Source organism: Amblyraja radiata, chromosome 10 (genome assembly GCF_010909765.2).
Source record: "Amblyraja radiata isolate CabotCenter1 chromosome 10, sAmbRad1.1.pri, whole genome shotgun sequence".
NCBI classification, from domain to species: domain Eukaryota; kingdom Metazoa; phylum Chordata; class Chondrichthyes; order Rajiformes; family Rajidae; genus Amblyraja; species Amblyraja radiata.
Window position 1 is genome coordinate 22,021,575 of NC_045965.1, and position 19,716 is coordinate 22,041,290.

At 44.8% G+C, this 19,716-nt stretch overlaps 1 protein-coding gene across 5 annotated transcripts in view; it reads left to right on the forward strand.

Moving 5' to 3' along the window:
* cacna1e (calcium voltage-gated channel subunit alpha1 E) overlaps positions 1–19,716 on the forward strand; it is a 188,751-nt gene that overhangs the window by 67,500 nt on the left and 101,535 nt on the right. For 4 of the 5 annotated variants that reach the window (XM_033028317.1, XM_033028318.1, XM_033028319.1 and 1 more), the window contains exons 12-16: positions 1,057–1,169; positions 11,378–11,509; positions 13,457–13,529; positions 16,668–16,785; positions 18,041–18,108. In XM_033028317.1, the coding sequence (XP_032884208.1) occupies positions 1,057–1,169; positions 11,378–11,509; positions 13,457–13,529; positions 16,668–16,785; positions 18,041–18,108 (504 nt within the window). The remainder of the gene's footprint in view (positions 1–1,056; positions 1,170–11,377; positions 11,510–13,456; positions 13,530–16,667; positions 16,786–18,040; positions 18,109–19,716) is intronic. The other variant, XM_033028321.1, reaches the window with a different exon arrangement.

A 19,716-nucleotide genomic window follows, 5' to 3' on the forward strand; every position in this document is an offset into this window, starting at 1 on the left:
CTCTCGACTATGTATTAATGTGAGGATTGCAACCATCACCTGGTAAACCAGATGCTAAATCATCCGGATTTCTTACTGAAGAGATAGTGGATGATCAGAGTTTTACTCCTTGTGATTTGAGCTGACTATCTCCTGTCAGTTGCTGGCTGCCCATCCAGGGGAACAATGTAATCATTAGAGCCTCTGACTTCCTTGTGTGATGGAACAGACAACATACAGATCTGTTTCTGTTGGCGCTGTACACGAGGTATGAAGGTCATGTTGAGGAGCGAAGGTTGCTTGTGTGTGATTTATTTAAAAATGGAACTGCTTCCGTGCGGACTCAACCCTGTGAGGTCTACTGTGGGTCCAGTGGCAATGCGTCTCGTGACCAGGCCTTGATGCCTGGACATTGACACTCAGACAGGTGGACACGCAGGGAGAATCCAACTCACAATCTGAGCTTGGCCATGCATTCGCTCAAAGACAAACACACAGGAGACAGGCAGAAAACTCTTGTTCTTTCTCCCTTTTTCCATCCAGCATTGTATGCTGTTATTCCAGGTGTACAGTGGTCTTTTTTTGCAGGTATTAGAACTCACTGTGTGTGTTAATGTGTGGTGGATCAGTTATACTGTTTGATCTGGCGGGTGGCAGGTCCTTGCAGTACAATCTGGTATCAGATACGTCCATGTCATGGCAAAGCTTTCACGCTAATGCTGTTATTTATTAAGTCTGCAGGCAGGTCTGTTTGCCAGTCTCTCTCCAGGCCTATCTACTTGTCTGTTCCCCCAAGGGTGTCTCATCCTGTCTTCCAGCTTGTATTTCATTCTTTATCCCAATCTGTGCATCTGCCTGTGCTGTGTATCCCAGTCTGTTTCAGTCAGAGTGCAGCCTGCATCACTGTATTTACCTCAACCCTCTCATGTCCTGTACCCTGGTCCATATTGCAGTCTATGTCTCAGCCCATGTCCTAGACTGTACCAAGTCTATCATTGTCTCTCCAGACTTGTATCCCAATCTACATCCCAATCGATGTCCTGGTGTCCATCTCTAATTCGATCCTTTGCTCAGCAGGTTATTATCGGCAGTATATTTGACGTGGTATGGACGGTAATTCGGCCAGAAACATCATTTGGCATCAGCGTGCTCCGCGCGTTGAGATTACTCCGAATTTTCAAGATCACAAAGTAAGTAGAGACTAGACCAAGGGCTTGTGTCAGACCTCCCACGCAGGGACCACCCTCTCAATTGTTCCCACACTCTGGCAGCTGCTGCTGACTGGAACTTTCAATAGGGAAGCTAGGAATTGAACCGTTACTGCGGCCTGCCTTCATGGAACAAGGCAAAAAACAAACTTGCAGAAGCACCAGAGAATAAAGATCCAGCGAGAATGAGGAACTGAAGGAAATAAATATTGATTAATAAAAATAAACTAAAGGTAAATAAATCAAAAGGAGATGATAATCGTTTCCCCAGAGGTGAAAATGGAGTAAATGCCCTGGATTTCATTCAATATTTCCATAGATTCTGGAATAATTCCTGTGGATTAAAGGGAGCAAAGGTGATCTCCCTATTTAAGGAGCAAGAAGGCAGGAAACTCCCAACCTGATGGCTCAGCTTTAGTAGCAGGGAATGTGGATTGTAATAGAAGAATAGCTATTGTACAGAGACGACATGGATGTATGAAAGCAAAATTACAAGAGGGAATACTGGAAATATTCAGCAGGTCATACCGCAAGTGTGTGAAGTGAAACAGAATCAGAACTTCAGGTCAAAGATCCTACATCAGAACTGGAAGTGAGACAAAATAAGTTTGTTTAGCTGCATGGAGTAGTGGAAGGCTGTGTCTCTGATGCTGTAAAACCAGGGTACCATGCTGTGAGTGACATCAGTTAGAGATTGAGAGGAAATATTGAAGTTACCAAGTAAAAAGACAAAATCAAGAATAAAAAAATCAAACAAGCTGAGCCGACGTGGTATTGGTATTGGCTTATTATTGTCGCATGTACCAAGATAAAGTGAAAAGCTTTTGTCTGTTTTATCCACTCAAATAAAATCTTGCTATACTGGGGTATAATCAAGCCTTATAGCATTATAGTGACAGGTAAAAAGTGTAGTCCACAATGAGCTAGGTTGGAAGATCGGGATGGTACCCTGGCATATGGGAGAACTATTCAGTAGACTGTGTAGGAAGGAACTGCAGATGCTGGTTTACACCGAAGTTAGGCACAAAATGCTGGAGTAACTCAACAGGTCAGGCAGCATCTCTGGAGAAAAGGAATAGGTGACGATTCGGTTCAACACCCTTCTTCAAACTCTTCAGGGTCTGAAGAAGGGTCTCGACCCAAAACATCACCTGTTCTTTTTCTCCAGAGATGCTGCCTGACCCGTTGAGTTACTCCAGAATTTTGTGTCTACATTCAGTAGTCTGATAATAGTGAGGAAGAAGGTGTTCCAGAATCTGATGGTACAGTACATGCTGGCAGATTTCAAGCTGTTTGTATCTTCTACCTGATGTGAGAGGGGAGAAGAGAGAATGACCAGGGATGACAAAAGTCTTTGATTATGTTGACTGCTTTCACTAAGCAATGTGAAATGTAGATGGAATTGATTAGGGAAGGCTAGTGTGTGTGATGCTTTGAGCTACATCCACAATTCTCTGCAATTTCCTGCGGACTTGGGCACAACTGTTCCCAAACCAAGCTGCGACGCATCCCAATAGTAAGCTTTCCGAGGTGCATTTGTAGAAATTAGTACGAGCCATGGGAGACATGCTGAACCTCCATAATCTTCTGAGTTATTAAAGGTGTTGGTGTGTTTTATTGGCTGTAACATCAATTGGGTTGGACCCAGATGAATTGTTGGTGATATTTACCCCAGGAACTTGAACCTCTTGACCATCTCCACTTTGGCATCATTGATGCTGGTTGGGGCATGTACATCACCTGGCCTCCTGAAATCAATAACTAGCTCCTTTGTCCAGCTGACATACCAGGTGGATAACTGCCATAGACAGAAATCAAGTTACCTAAAGTTGTAGAATTCAATATGAAGTTCAGAAGACTGCAACATGCCCACTCTCACTGCAGCTCAACTAGTTTCTTCTGTTTCCTTTTGAGTTCTGACATTTGGTCTTCAACTTACTGTTAACCCTGTTTCTCTTCCCACAGATGCGGCCTGGCCTACTGAATATTTGTAGAATTTTCCATTTATTTTATTGGATTTCCCGTATCTGCAGCTTTTTGATTCGCACTAAATGTTTTTCTCATCGTCTGGAAAGTTTGAGGATGTAACTCACAAAATGGGTTGAGGGGAACTTGTGGCTGTGATTTATTTGGATTCTTCGAAGGTTTTTGATAAGGTCCCACTTTGATAAGGTTCGTCAGCAAGATTAGAGCGGGCGGAATCAGGGATAATACACTGACATGAATTAAGAATTGGTTAAATAGAAAACAAAGGTTGAAAATAAACAGGTCCGACATGGGTTTGTGGGGATACTGCAGGAATACCTGGGGCTCCAGATATTCACAATCTGCATCAATAACATGGATGATGGGACCAAACATTTCCAAGTTTGTTGATGATATTAAACTAGGTGGGATGGTGAGTAGAGAGGAAGATGTAAAGGGGCTTGAAGGGGATTTTCACCAGCTGACTAGAACAAAATAGATGCAGCACAATGTGGAAATTGTGAACATCCATTGATGCACAAAACAACAGCAGAGTAGATGATAGCAACAGCTCCTTGCTGGATCCCATAGAACATAGTTAGCTCTTCACACTTAGTTAACCCACAGAGGCAGCAACTGCTTTCTGGATCCCACACACTGGTACTAGCTCTTTATTGGAAGTATTAATCCTTCACTGCTTATCCACAGTGGCATCATTTCCTCCCTAGTGTCACAGTGGTGCAGCAAAGGGACCTACTGACTCAGCTCCAGCAGCCTGGGTTCAATTCCAACATAATGTTTGTGGAGTTGGCATGATCCGCTGGATGCTCTGGTTTCCTCCCGCATCCCAATGACACGCTGGCTAGTAGGTTAATTTGTCTCTATCAGTTATATCTAGTGTGTGTGCTGGAAACAGAATGTTGAGTCATGGAGTGTGAAACAGACCCTTCAGCCCAACTTGTCCATGCTGACCAAGATGCCCCATCTAAGGAAGTCCCTTTTGTCTGCATTTGACTCATATCCTTGTAAACCTTTTCCATCCATATACAGTACTTGTCCAAGTGCATTTTTAAATGCTGTTATAGTACCTGCCTCAACCACTTCCTCTGGCAGCGCATTCCATACACCTACCATCTTCTGTGAGAAAAAGGTTACCCCTTGGATTCCTGTTAAATTTTGTCCTCATCACCTTAAAGCCATGTTCACAGTTCCTTGAATCCCCTGCCCTGGGTAAAAAAAACTCTGTTCATTCACCCTATCTATTCCCCTCATGATTGTATATACCTCCACATCACCCCTCAGCCTCCTGCGCTTCAAGGAATAAAGTCCTAGCCTGTCCAACCTTTCCCCATAGCGCAGGCCCTTGGGCCCTGGCAATATCTTCGTATATCTTATCTGCATTTTTTCCAGCTTAATGACATCCTTCCTATAGCAGGGTGACCTAAACAGAACAGTACTCCTAGTGTGGCCTAACCAATATCTTGTGCAACTGTATCATAATGCCCAAACCCCCCTGACTGATGAGGACCAAGGTAGCGAAGGCCTTCTTTACCACCCTGATGCCACTTTCATCCACGTTCATGGAACTGCATACCTATGCTCCTAGATCCCTCTGCTCTGCAACACCTCCCGGGCCCCCACCATTGTGAAGGTCCCCCTGGTTTGACTTCCCAAAATGTAACACCTCGCTCTTATCTGCATTAAACTCTATTAGTTATTCATAAGCCCAATTGCCCTACTTATCAAGACCCTGCTGTCATTTTTGATAACCATCTTAAATATCCACAGCACCACCTATTTTAGTGTCATCTACAAATTGTCGAATTATGCCTTGTACATTCTCACCCAAATCACTGATATGAACCACAAACAGCTATGGGCATGGCACTGATCCTTGAGGCACACCACTAGTCACAGGCGAGTGGTGGACCCCATTGACATCACCTTCCAACTCCTTACCACAGAGTGGTATAGACTCTTCACTGGCTCAGTTTGGGGGAGCTGATGAGAGTGTGGGGAATAGATGACAGGGAAAATTGGTGGGGAAAAGGAATCCTCTTTGGACTAGCATGGATTTCTGTTGTAAGGAAATACGGAAAATACAGTCCCCTACGATAGCTCTTCATTGCTTAACGCTGCTCCTCATTTGGTGTGCCCAGGTATATTAGCTCCACAATATTTACCTGCGCACTAACACGCACTCCTCACTAATTTCTCAAAGTAGACAGCTGTTCTTACTGATTCGATCACATACTGGGTCCAGCTCCTCACTGGTTCCTCCCATCTACCACAAGCACCCCACTGGTAAACTCACAGTGGTACCAGTATCCCACTGGTCTCCATACATTGGTCCTGCAATCACTAAGGTGTCCATACACAAACAAAAGTGCTTCACTACTCCCAGCACAGAGGGACTAGATCTTCCCTGGATTGCCCACTTTGGAATGAACTCTTAACTGATTTGCACACAAAGGAATCTGTCCTTCAATGGTTCCCATGTACCGGTTCCACCATATTTTTCTGCCATCTCCTCACTAGTTTCTTTACATTGGAGTCTGGTTCTCACTTTCTCTTAGGATTGTAGCCACCCATAGTAACCACAAAAGCCTTGGCTCCTCGCTGCTTCCCAACATTGGGACCATTTCTAATCGGATGCTGGAATCTTGAGCAAAAAGCAAAGAGCTGGTGGAACTCAGTGGGCCTATGTTCTAAGAGTCCCAACCCTGTAAAGTTGTCAGTCCAGTTCTCTCCACGGTTGGTGCCTGGCCCGACGAGTTCTTCTAGCAGTTTATTTCCTACTCTGATCCTTCTGGCCTCCCACACTGTAAGTGAGGAGAGGCATGTCATTTTCCAACTAGGCATATTGTGGCCCTAAGGACTCCAGATTGACTACAACAATTTCAGATAATCAACCTTTCCATTTGGTACCAAAACTGGAACTTTGACCGTAACTCTGTTTATTCCTTCCCAGAGCTGCTGCCTCACCTGCTACATTTTAGATCTCTTTTTTATTTCAGATTTCAGAAAATGAGATGTTCTTATCTCTTTTCCAGCAGTATCTATTTCTCCTTCTTCTGTTCTCATTTATCTGCAATTTCTACCTCTCCAGATAGATCCGCTAAGATCACTAAGCACTTGCTCTATCTCTCAAGTGGTTCCATCAACCCTTCTATCAACTTGTCCCACTTGGGCTCTGACATTCCCGCCCCTCTTCTCCACAACTTAAAACACATTGGGCTTCTAACTTTTATTTCTGATGAAAGGTTAGCCACCTGAAATGTCGTCATTTTTTTTCTCTCTGTAGATGGTGACAGTTGAGTATTTCCAGCAGTTACATATTTCATTCCAGCTCCATACTAGTTAGAGCATTATATAAAACACGAAAGGCAGAACGGGAATAGGCTAAACCTCCATAAGTCTTCAAAACTCAAATGAGTGCAGATTTAAGTTTGCTTCATCTCTCCACATACGACAAATGCACCATTGGTGAACCTTTGCTGCACTCCCTTTACTGCAAACTTGCGCATCCTTATGAAGAGTGGATTCATGCCTGCTTGCAGACTTTCACATGGGGTCTGATCAGGTCACAATATAATCCACACTCAGTCGGTTTGGGAGCATTTAATGAAAGAAATGGACAGAGGACATTTCAGGTCGGGACCCTTCTTCAGACTGATGGCATGGAGGGGCAATAGCTGGGAATAAGAGGTAAGGAGAAAGGGTGGGACAAGGGCTGCCTGATGTCAGGCATCAGAGACCCGGGTTCAATCCTGACCACGGGTGCTGTTTGTACATTATCCCCGTGACCTACGTGGGTTTTCTCCAGGAGCTCCGGTTTCCTCCCACATTCCAAAGACGCACAGGTTTATAGGCTAATTGGCTTCGGTAAAATTGTAAATTGTCCCAAGTGTGTGTGTTAGTGTGCAGGGATCGCAGGTCGGCGCGTACTCGGTGAGCCGAAGGGCCTGTTTCCGTGCTGTATCTCTAAACTAAACTAAACTAAAATTAAGTTGGAAGTGATAGGTGAATCTAAGTAAGGAGGGTTTATTGCCAGATGAGTCAGGTGGGGCAGAGAGGGGAGGAGATAGTGACCAAAAATGGAGATGATACATGGAGAAGACAAAAGGGAACAAATGGTAGAATCCGATAAGGAAGGAAAGTGAGAATAAAATGTAGAACCAGAGGGAGGGATGGTGGGTAGATGGGAATGAGAGGGAGAGAAAAATAGGGAGGGAGTGGTGGGCAATGAGCGAATGGGTGAGGAACTCAGCAGGTCAGGCAGCATCTGCGGAGGGAAATGGACAGACAACGCTTCAGACCAATGGAGTGAAGGAGTCGGAGGATGGACTGGGGCATGGGGAATGGAAAGAAAGGCTTTTATGGACGGTGGGGAGGGAGCTGGGTAGATGGGAAGGGCTGATCCTAATTCCTCCTCTCAGGGATCTAAACAACCCTTCCAGGTAAGTCAGAGGTTTAGATACACCTCCCTCTGCCATAACTATTGCATTTGGTGCTTTCAATGTGGCCTCCTGTTCACAAGTGAGATCAAACATAAACTAGGTGACCATTTTGCCAAACACTTGCCCTGAGTCCACCATGGCCGACTGGAAATCCTAGCTGCTAGCCTCTCCTTCCCATTCCCATGCCGATCTGTCTGACTGACCTCCTTCACTGCCAGAGTGAGACCACACCAAAACAGGACGAACAGCACGTCATATTCCGCTTGAGTATCCTGAGCGTTGAATTCTCAATTTCAGATTAACCCTCGCCCCATCTCATTTACCAGCTTCTCCTCCCATCACCAGTTGCTTTCCCCTTGTCCTCCATCCACTCATCACCCATCTTTCCCTTCTTCTGGTCCTCAATTTTCTCCCCCATCCCACCCAGGCCTTCTATCCTCCAACCCCCCCCCCCCCCCCCCCCACGCTTTCTGGTTCATTCCCACCTTTTCTTATCAGATTCCATCATTTGAACCGTTATTTTCTCCACTTATCACCTCCATCTTTCGTTACGATCTCCAAATTTTCTCCTTTTCACCTGACTCATCTGCCCATCAATCTCTCCTTACCTGGATCTGCCCATCACTTGCCAGCTCTTGCCCCACCTCTTCCTCCAGCTGTCCCCCCTCTAACTCCATCAGCCCGAAGTAGTGTCCTAACCTGAATGGTCGTCTGTCCCATTTCCCCCTCCGACGTTGCCTGACCCGCTGAGTTCCTTCAGCAGTTTGCTTTTGCACAAGGTTCCCGCAACTGCAGTCTCTTGTGTCTCCCTATATAGTTAGAACAAGACTCAAATGTACTTGCAAAAAGGCCCTCCTAGTTGCTTGCTGCATCTGTTTGTGATTAATGTGGAATATCCAGGACCCCTGGAACACCTGGACCTTTCCAACTATCAGCATTGAAAAATAGTCCACTTTAAAAAAAAATGTTGACAAAAAAATATTCCATCAGCCATGACCTCACCTATTCACTTAACCTGGTCACAGAGTCTTACAGTGTGGAAGCAGGCCCTTCAGCCCAATTTGCCCACACCGGCCAACAGGTCCCAGCTACACTAGTCCCAATGGCCTGCATTTGGTCCATATCCCTCCAATCCTGATGATTAAATGTTGGGATAGCTAGATGCAGGAAGATTGCTCCCGATGTTGGGGAAGTCCAGGACAAGGGGTCACAGCTTAAGGATAAGGGGGAAATCCTTTAAAACCGAGATGAGAAGAACTTTTTTCACACAGAGAGTGGTGAATCTCTGGAACTCCCTGCCACAGAGGGTAGTCGAGGCCAGTTTATTGGCTATATTTAAGAGGGAGTTAGATGTGGCCCTTGTGGCTAAGGGGATCAGAGGGTATGGAGAGAAGGCAGGTACGGGATACTGAGTTGGATGATCAGCCATGATCATATTGAATGGCGGTGCAGGCGCGAAGGGCCGAATGGCCTACTCCTGCACCTAATTTCTATGTTTCTATAGTCCCAGCCTCAACTACCTCCTCTGGCAGCTTGTTCCACACTTTGTGTGAAAAGGTTACCCTTCAGTTTCCTGTTAAATCATTTCCCCTTCACCTTAAACCATGTCCTCTGGTCCTCGATTCACCTACTCTGGGCAAGAGCCTCTGTGCATCTACCCGATCTATTCCTCTCATGATTTTTCCACCTCTATAAGGTCACACCTCATCCTCCTGCGCTCCAAGGAATAGAGACCCAGCCTCCTCAACCTCTCCCCGTAGCTCACACCCTCTAGTCCTGACAACATCCTCGTTAAAAAGGATGTCGGCCGTATTTGTGAAAGCTCTTTGCATTCTCCTCACAGTCCACACTGCCAGTTTGTACTGTCAACAAATGAATACATTACACCTCTCCTCAACCTGATATTTAATATAGGTTTAACAGGTGGGGTCATTGCACTGATCCCTGGAGCAAACCACAAGCTGTCCAAGTCTGAAAATGACTTGTTAATTCTTCTGTTTAATCAGTTAATCAATCCTGGCTTCACCCTTGTATATTACCCCCAAATACTTTGCAGAATAATTCTGTTGAATAATTCCTTGTCTGTCAATTTATCAAAGACCTTCTGAAAGCCCAAATACACTGTAGCAACTGCTTCACTTCATGTCCAATCTACAATAGATCCTGCCAATGAAAGCTCCAATCATATTGTAAAACTGGTTTAATTGTTTCCAGTTGTGGGTATCTATTATCAACTTCTTTCTCGATGGATTCCAACATTTCCCTTGTTACTGACGACAGATTAACTGGTCTATTTCCCCCCCCCCCCCCCCGTTTTTTTCACTTCTTTCATTCTTAAATTGTAGGTTTTCTTAATTATTTGCTTCCCTTCAAATCTGTGGGAATTGTCCGTAAAATTAGGAAATCTCGGAAGATGACAACCAGTGAATCCACTGTCTCCATGGTTACCTCTATCACCCCTTTAGTATGTTTATTAGGTCCTAGAAATGTCTTTCCTTTGAGTCTGATTAATTTTCTCCAATACTAATTATTTACTAATACTAACATTTCTTTGATCTCGTTTTGCGGTCTGGGCTTGCTGTTCGCTACTACTTCCGTGAGGGTTTCACTTTCTCCTCCTTGAAGACATGTACACATCTCTGTCTAATTCCTTCACCATTTTCTCCTGACTCAACATTATTTCTCTTCTCAGTTTGTAGGGGACCCACATAAACTATTGTTAACTGGTTCCTTTTTACATATCTATACAGTTTGCTACCTTATCAATGCCATTAACCTCCTCTGCTGAATTCAGAAACGTTCCCAATTCTCAGGCTTACTGCTTCTTTCTGAGGACGTCAACCTAATTAAATACTACCTTTAAATTCTCCCAATAGCCACTTATCCTGTTTTTTTTTTTTTGTCTTAATGTGCTATATATTATTTGAAACCAAAACTAGCCGCCACTGGATTACTGTCACAAGCTTTACTAGCTTTTTAATCTATCATTGACAAGTCAAGACATGCCTTTTTATTTGTTTTATTCAGATTTAAGACTTACACTGACATCAACACTTTGCTAGTCCCTGCACACTAACACCAACTCCTCACTGGATCCTACACATTGACATCAACTCTTCTCTGGTTCCCACCCTGGCACTGGTTCTAACGCTGGCTCCAGTACCTCACTGGTTCCCACACACTTGCTCCAGCTCCTCACTGATTCCGACATACAGGTGCTAGTACCTCACTGTTTCCCACATACTGGCACCTGTTCCTCACTGGTCCCCACACACTGGCCCAGTTCCTCACTGGTTCTCATGCACTGCCCCAGTTCCTCACTGGTTCTCACGCACTGGCCCAGTTCCTCACTGGTTCTCATGCACTGCCCCAGTTCCTCACTGGTTCTCATGCACTGGCACAATTCCTCACTGGTTCTCATGCACTGGCCCAGTTCCTCACTGGTTCTCACGCACTGGCACCAGTTCCTCGCTGGTTCCCACACTGGCACCATATCTCGCTGGTGCCTACACACTGGCTTTAGTTCTTCACTGGTTCCTGCACACTGGCACCATTTCTCACTGGTCCCCACACACTGACACCATTTTTCACTGGTTGCCACAGTTACAGTTCATCATTGGCTCTCTCCTAAACTGTGACCAGATCCTCACCGCCTCCTAACACATGTTCTTATTGGTTCCTCAAATAGCAGCTGCAGTTGTGTATCACCTGTCATTGTCTGTATTTTGTTTGCCTCTGATAATCCTATTGCTTTCTCTTCCCAAGGTACTGGGCATCTTTGCGGAACCTTGTAGTTTCCTTAATGAGCTCGATGAAATCCATCCTCAGCCTCCTGTTCCTCCTCTTCCTCTTCATTGTTGTGTTCGCTCTGCTGGGAATGCAGCTGTTTGGTGGTCAGTGAGTATTCCCCGCACAATCTGTTGATCTGAATATCAGCTCAGCTTGTTCCAACTCCACTTGCTCTTAAAGGATGTTAGTGCCAACTTCCTTGTCCCTCTAATGCCCCTGTCCCACTTATGCCCCTGTCCCACTCAGGAAACCTGAACTGAAACCTCTGGAGACTTTGCGCACCACCCAAGGTTTCCGTGCGGTTCCCGGAGGTTTTGTCAGTCTCCCTACCTGCTTCCATTAACTGCAACCTCCGGCAACCACCTGCAACCTCCAGGAACCGCACGGAAACCTTGGGTGGGGCGCAAAGTCTCCAGAGGTTTCCGTTCAGGTTTCCTAAGTGGGACAGGGGCATAACTCACTTGCACACCTTTCTTCACATTCCATTTCTCCCCCACCCACCCCTCCCCTTTCTCATCTCATCATCAAATCCATTTCTCATCATATTTATCCCTCAACTCTCAGCCCATTCTTCCCAACCAAACTCAGCAGCTTCAGCAAGCCATCCATTCTCCACTCACCATTCTGCTCACTAAAATGTTTGAATAAATGGCAACTCACTCAGCTGAAAAGACTATTGCATGTTGTTAAATGGGGTATTTTGAGATGTGTTTTTGACATTAATTACCCACCTCTATCTGTCCTTGAAAGGGAATGGGAGACCTGCTTTGTATTGCTATGGGGTTGGTGAAGGTGCCACGTTCTGTTAGTTAGGGAAGCACAGGACTTTAAAGATGAACGATAACTGATCAGAAAAGGATGGTGTACAGTTTGGATTGGATCTTGAAAGTGAAGGTTTAGTTTAATTTAGAGATACAGCATGGGAACAGGTCCTCCACCCACCGAGTCCGCACTGTCCACGATCACCATTACACTAGTTCTATCCTAGATACTAGGGACAATTTGCAGAAGCCAATTAACCACCAAACCTACACATCTTTGCAGTGTGGGAGGGAACCGGAGCACCCGGAGAAAACCCACACAGTCACAGGGAGAACGTACAAGCTTCGTACACACAGCACCCGTAGTCAGGATCGAAACTGGGCCTCTGCCGCTGCAAGGCAGCAAATCTATTACTGTGCCACCGTGCCGTCCTGCCTGCTGTTTAGCTTAGTGTTGTTTAGTTTAGTTTAGTTTATTATTGTCACAGGTAGTGAGGTACAGTGAAAATCTTTTTGTTGCGTGCTACCCAGTCAAAGAAAAGACTAAACATGATTTTTCATGTGATGGAGGTTATGGGTAGAGGAAGTAGCTCCTCTAATGTCTTGACAAGTTGTTGTCGTGCTTCCCAGTGGATGGTACTGTGCAGTCAGCATGCATTATCGTCATGGCCGTAACTGTTTAATATAATGTAAGGGCAACCATTAGAATAGGCTGCATTGTGAATGGGACTTGGCAGCTGAAACATTATTGGAGACTATTCCATCACACTCCAGACTTATGCCTTGCAGATGGCGGGAGGTTGATGAGTCAAGAGGCAAGTTTCATGTTGTAGAATATCCAGACTAATGGTGCAGCTGGCTCCACCTTTCACTTGTTCACCTCTCCCCCTCACCTCTATCTGCCAACTATCTCCCCTGCACAGCACTGGAGTCCTTACCTCGGGTGTTTTCGGTGTGGCATTCACACATTCTCCCAGTCGCCATGTGGGCTTTTCCCCAGTAACTCCAGTTTCCTTCCACATCCCAATGATGTACGTACGGGTTGGTAGGATAATTGGTGACTGTAAACTACCCCTAGTACGCAGGTCTCTGGTAGAATCCAGAGGGAATGGATGAAATTTAAAAATGGGAATTATGTAGGATTGATGACTGTATGGGTGGATGGACGATGACTGAATGGACAGCTTCTGTGCTGTCAATCCCTGACATTCCTTTAAAGATAAGCAAATGATTGATGCTGTTTTCTGCTTCTCCGTGAACCTTCAAATCCTTTCACTTGTTCTTTTCATCTTAGATTCAACTTCGAAGAAGGTACACCTCCAACCAACTTTGACACCTTTACTGCTGCGATCATCACTGTGTTTCAGGTATACGGGGCCAGCACTTTAAACAAGGGTCTTAACACTATGTGAATAAGGCAGAAATTGCAATGGGGAAGGGAGAAACCTGCCTGTCAATAAATAAACATTTCTTATCGGGAGGTGGTATATTCCTTAATGTATATACGTCTGTGTAGGGCACTTGATCATGAGCAGAAATAGGAAGTAGTATTTATTAGTCAGAAGATTGAGAACAATAATCAGTGAGGAACAAAGATGTATAATGTGATTCAATGGCCAATAAACCTGTCTAACAATTTGTCAGTAACTGTTGCCAATTTTTAACAAGCGAGTGAATGGTGAAGCTGTTCACTGCGAGGTGACATAGTTGAAGATTAGTCAGCAAACAGCGAAGATGTGAAACATTAGCATGGTGAAGAAGTATAATAATTGGTGTGCAGTGAAAATGTGTCATGTTGATAGGTGGGTGGAGAAGACAGGCACAGTGCTGAAATCGTTCAAGTTAATTGTTGCAGACCCTTGAGCGATGTTTGGATTTACGTGCAAAAATAGTCAAGAGTCAGTGACAAATAAACTGGAAAGATTATAACATTTTTGCACATCTTGTCCACTCACTATTTTCCAGTGGGGATTTCATTTAGCAAAATTAACAATCCTTGTTTATGCCCAGCATGACATGCGATGACAAGCCAAAAAATATTATCACATTACTAAATCTATTTTTCAGATCAAAAGCCTTCATTGTGATTGACTCTTAAATCACTGTGCTCTCATACCATGCATTATGGTTAAGGTTCAGTAATGCCAGCCAGTGAATGCCAATGTGATATAATGTAGGTCAATGACTGGTGAAGATTTGAAACATATATCAGTGACTGATATATATGGCACAGTAGTGCAGTGGTAGAGTTGCTGCCTTACAAAGCACCAGAGACTCGGATTCGATCCTGACTAGGGTGCTGTCTGTACGGAGTTTGTACGTTATCCCTGTGACTGTGTAGGTTTTCTCCGGGTGCTCCTGTTTCCTCCCACATTCCAAAGACGTGCAGGTTTGTAGGTTAACATTTTCATGTAACAAACCTGTACATCTTTGAAGTGTAGGAGGAAACCGAGGCACCTGGAGAAAACCCACACATCACAGGGAGAACGTACAGATAGCACCCACAGGATGCTGTAGGATAGTGCCCACAGGTGTGTAGGATAGTGTTAGTGTATGGGGTGATCACGGGTTGGTGCAGTCTCAGTGAGCAGAAGGACCTGCTTCTGGGCTGGATTGCTAAAGTCTAATAGTCTAAAAGATGAATATGTGGAAAAACTGCTGTTGATAATGATAGCTTATGTTTGCTGTGAATATGTATGTAAGTAATTGTGAGTGGTTATAGAATATTCTCGAAGGAGAGGGCAAGCTGCCAGAGATTGGTGTCTACCTGGTGCTAATGACATAGGTAGAAAAAAGATGAGATCCTGCAGAGTGAATTTGGGGAGTTGTGTAGAGGGTTAAAAAGTAGGACTTCAAGGGTAGTTAGTAATCTCTGGTTTACCATCTATGCTGTGCACTAGCAAAGGTAGGAATAGGAAGACAGAGCAATTTAATCAACAAAGGAAACTGTAGAGGAATTCCGCAGAATGAGCAGCATCTGTGGAGGCAAAGAGATAGTTGATGTTTCAGGTTGAGACCCTGCATCAGATTAGAGAGAAGGTGGCCAGTGGAAAGGGGCGAGAGAGAGAGGTGAGGCAGGGACTAGCTGGAGATGGGTGGAACCAGGTGGGCAAATGGAGCCAGGAGGGCAAGGAGAATGAATGGATGATCAGGGTAGGGATCGGAAAAAGTGGTGGAGGTGGAAGAAACCCATGTGGACCAGAAGGAGAGAGCAGTGGGTAAATTGCTTGAAATTAGAAATGCCAATGTTCTTTCCATTGGGTTGCAGACTGCTCCGATGGAATATGAGATGTTGTTCTTCTATTTTGAACTTTGCTTCACCCTGACAGTGGAGAAGACCAAGAGTAGACAGACCTATGTAGGAATGGGTAGAGGAGTTAAAATGACACTGCTGCGAGTGCAGATAGCTATCAAGAGCAGTGTGCGGGTCTTCCTCAGTTACGTGGTCTACGCTTTGCCTTAGTGATGTAGAGGCCACATTAAGAGCACCTAACGCAGTGGACGCGGTTGGAGAAGATGCACATGTCTCAACTAAACGGACTGTTTAGATCCCTGGATGGTGGTGAGGGAGAAGGTACATGGTTGCACCTCCTACAGTTGTATTTAAAAGTGCCCGGGGAGAGGGAGGTATGGTTGGGGACGGGTGAGTGAACCAGGGAATCATGGAGAGAATGTTTCAAGTATTGTGTGTGTTTGAACTGCAGGACTATGACTATTCTATAGTGCTGAATAGGGTTTCATTGTATTATTGTTTTTGTGAGTGAGCGGTAATGGGAATCAATGTTTCTCATTATTTCTCTTTGGTTCTTTATTGTGTCCGCTGCTATCTGCACGAGAAGATCTTGTAATTTGATTTTACTCTGGTTATGCAACCAAAGTAAATGCGGCGTAGTGGTAATGTTGCTGCCTCACAGCTCCAGCGACCCGGCTACAATCCTGACTGTGGGTGCTATCTGTACAGAGTTTGTACCTTCTCCCTGTGATGTGTGGGTTTTCTCCAGGTGCCTCGGTTTCCTCCTACACTTCAAAGATGTACAGGTTTGTAGGTTAATTGGCTTCAGTAAAATTGTAAGTTATCCCTAGTGTGTGGGTAGTGTTAGTGTACTGGTCGGCGTGGACAGTGTGCCAAAGGGCACTATATCTCTAAAGTCTAATGCCTAAAGGATGGCACGGTGGTGCAGAGGTAAGGCTCTAGTGCCGGAGACGCGGGTTCGATCCTGACTACGGATGCTTGACCGTACAAAGTTTTTACATTCTCCCCATGACCTGATTGGGTTTTTTTCCGGGATCTCCGGTTTCCCTCCCACACTCCAAAGACGTACAGGTTTGCAGGTTAATTGGCTCGGTATAACTGTAAATTATCCCTAGTGTTTGTAGGATAACGTTAGTGTGCAAGGATCATGGTCAACGTGGACTCTGTGGGCTGAAGGTCCTGTTTCCACACTGTATCTCTAAACTAAACTAATCTAAACTTTAATGTCTAATGTGTAATCTGCTCCCTACAGATCTTGACGGGCGAAGATTGGAATGAGGTGATGTACAACGGAATAAAATCGCAAGGAGGCGTCAACTCAGGAATGTGGTCTTCTGTATATTTCATTGTCCTCACACTCTTTGGAAACTGTATCCTTTTACTGGGTAAATGTCCTGCTTTTCCAAGCTCCGCATCTTGCTATGGGTTTATAACACTCTCTGATTACTGAAAGTAAGGTTTGGGGGCGGGTGGAGGTGGAGGTAAAGAGCTGATGGCGAGGAACGACCAAGGCCAATCAGCCATTTGTGGCTGGCCTGATTGGACCTGGTCGTTTATCGTCTCCAGTTCTACACCTTCATTCCCCCCCCCCCCTCCGCTCCCACCCTTACTTTCAGTCTGAAGAAGGGTCGCAACCTGAACAGTCAGCAATCGGTTTTCTCCAGAGATGCTGCCTGACCCGCTGAGTTACTCCAGCACTTTGTATTTATCTTTAGAAGCTAGTGACCAATTACTCAGTGTGAAACTGAAGTGGATATAAGATCCTGCAGTACTATGCATGGGTAGTACAATGCCTGCAGTTAGCTGGGCCACCTGAAGACTGTACCCGGTGAATGGTGTGCAGAACGTCGGTGGATGCTGAGCGGAAAGGGGAAACTGCGATGACATCCTATTTCTTTGGTGGACAGGGCTACCAACTGGAGTAACTGAAGCCCATTCTTACCATGTGTAGGAAGGAACTGCAGATGCTAGTTTAAACCAAAGATTGACACAAAAAAAGTGGAGTTACTCAGAAGGTCAGACTGCAACTCTGGAGAATCTCAGAGATGCTGCCTGCCCCAAGTTCACAAGTTATAGATGTAGAAGTAGGCCATTCGGCCCATCGAGTCCACTCCGCCATTCAATCATGGCTGATCTCTGCCTCCTAATCCCATTTTCCTGCCTTCTCTCCATAACCCTTGACACCCGTTCTAATCAAGAATTTGTCTATCTCTGCCGTAAAAATATCCACAGACTTGGTCTCCACAACCCTCTGAGGCATTGAGTTCCACAGGTTTACTACCCTCTAACCTGCTGAGATACTCCAGCTTTTTGTGTCTATCTTCCATTCCTACCATGTCCAGTTGGCGGGGAAAGGGTCAGCAGTTTGAGCCCAGTCTGGGTCCGCCACACAAACCTCTGACAGCTTCTTGGCTGATTGGAGGATTTGGCTTGGTATTCCCTGCAACGAGGCAAAACCTCCAATATAGCCCAATATTATGCTTTTAAGAAGACGGTGTGATCAGTTCATAATCCTGACCTGAAACATCGCCTACCATGTTCTCCAGGGATACTACCTGTCCCGCTAAGTTACTCCAACACTGTGTGTCTTTTTTTTCTTCTGAATTCCTTAACTCTGATCCAAAGATACTCTGCTGAACGTATTTCTGGCAATCGCAGTTGATAATCTGGCTAATGCTCAGGAGTTGACAAAGGTATTGTCTGAATGTAGTTGTATCATTGTTAAACAGATAGAAAGGGGCTCATTACAGATTCTTTCTAATATTTTTTGGCAAGGACACTTGTAGAGCTTCCATTTAAAAGAGACCAGTGCAAGGACACAGCGGGCACTTTTCGAGTTACAACTGACGTGACTTTCAGAAATCAGAATTTATGCAAATTCACGCTTACATTTTAAAGCATTTTTCAACCTAGTAATAATAATAAAATGGTTCATGCCATTCATTAATTACTGGATACAGTATCTGCCATCTGCATTCTTTGGTGCACTTTGTTCTTTACTCAGGATTGTAGAATCTGTACAGATTCCATGTAATGTTGTCAGACGGAACAGACACTTTCTCGATTCCACAATACAGGTGATATAGATTCTCTATGATGCTGACCGAGGCAGGGACACAGTAGGGTGGCACAGTGGCGCAGCTGGTAGAGCTGCTGCTGTACAGCCCCAGAGTCCAGGGTTCGATCCTGACTACACATTCTGTATGTATGGAGTTTGCACGTTCTCAGTGTGACCATGCAGATATTCTCCAGTTGCTCTGGTTTCCTCCCACATTCCAAAAACGCGCAGGTTTGTAGGTTAATTCTGTAAATTGTCCCTCGTGTGTAAGATGGAACTAGTGTATGTAGTGCAGAGATACTGTACAGATTACCAACATTGCAGACTTGGGCACAGAGAATGTACAGATCCCTTCAATACAGATCCAGGGTCTGGAAGTTACAGGCACAAGGAGGGATAAAGGAGGACCATTGCAATATTGATTTGGGTGAACATCACAACGGTACACAGGAAAGATGTCCAGGAAGCCTTCGGATGAGGCCTTCTGGATAAAATGTAGAAATTAGAAAGAGACAATACTTTGGGTTATACTACAGTCTCCCCAATAATAAGTAGGAGATAGACAGATATGTGGACAAATTACAGAACAGTGAGACAAGAAATAGGGTTTATAGTAGTGGGGGATTTCATCCTCCTCAACATTGGAGTGCTTTTGCATCCTACTTGGATATGGATGAATTTGTAAAAGGCATCCAGGAGAACCTTTGAGCCATTATTGAGCTGCTTTCAATAACATAAGAGAGGAACTGGTGAAAGTAGCTAGGGAGAAGCTGGTTGTGGGTAAAACATCGGCCAACAAATGGAAGTCTTATATACGGGAAATAAAGGGAGTGCAGCAACAACACATTCCAATCAGTATAAAAGGCAAGGATACAAGATCAGGAAAACCCTGGATGTAAAGGTACATAAAGGCTTTGATGAAAAATAAGTAAACATATGACAGATGGAGTCATTTGGAAAAAGGAGAATCCCCTGAGAAATGTAGTGTATGTAGGAGTGTACATAAAGAAATTAGGAGGTCACAAAGGTGTACAATATAGAGATGTACAAAATCATGAGAGGAATCGATCAGGTGAATGCAGACTCACTTGCCCAGAGTAAGCGAATCGAGAACCAGACGACATAGGTTTAAAGTGTGTGGGAAAGATTTAATAGGAACCTGAGGGGTAACTTTTTTTATACAAAGGGTGGTGGGTGTATGGTCTGAGCTGCCAAAGGAGGTTGTGGAAGCAATGTTTAAGAA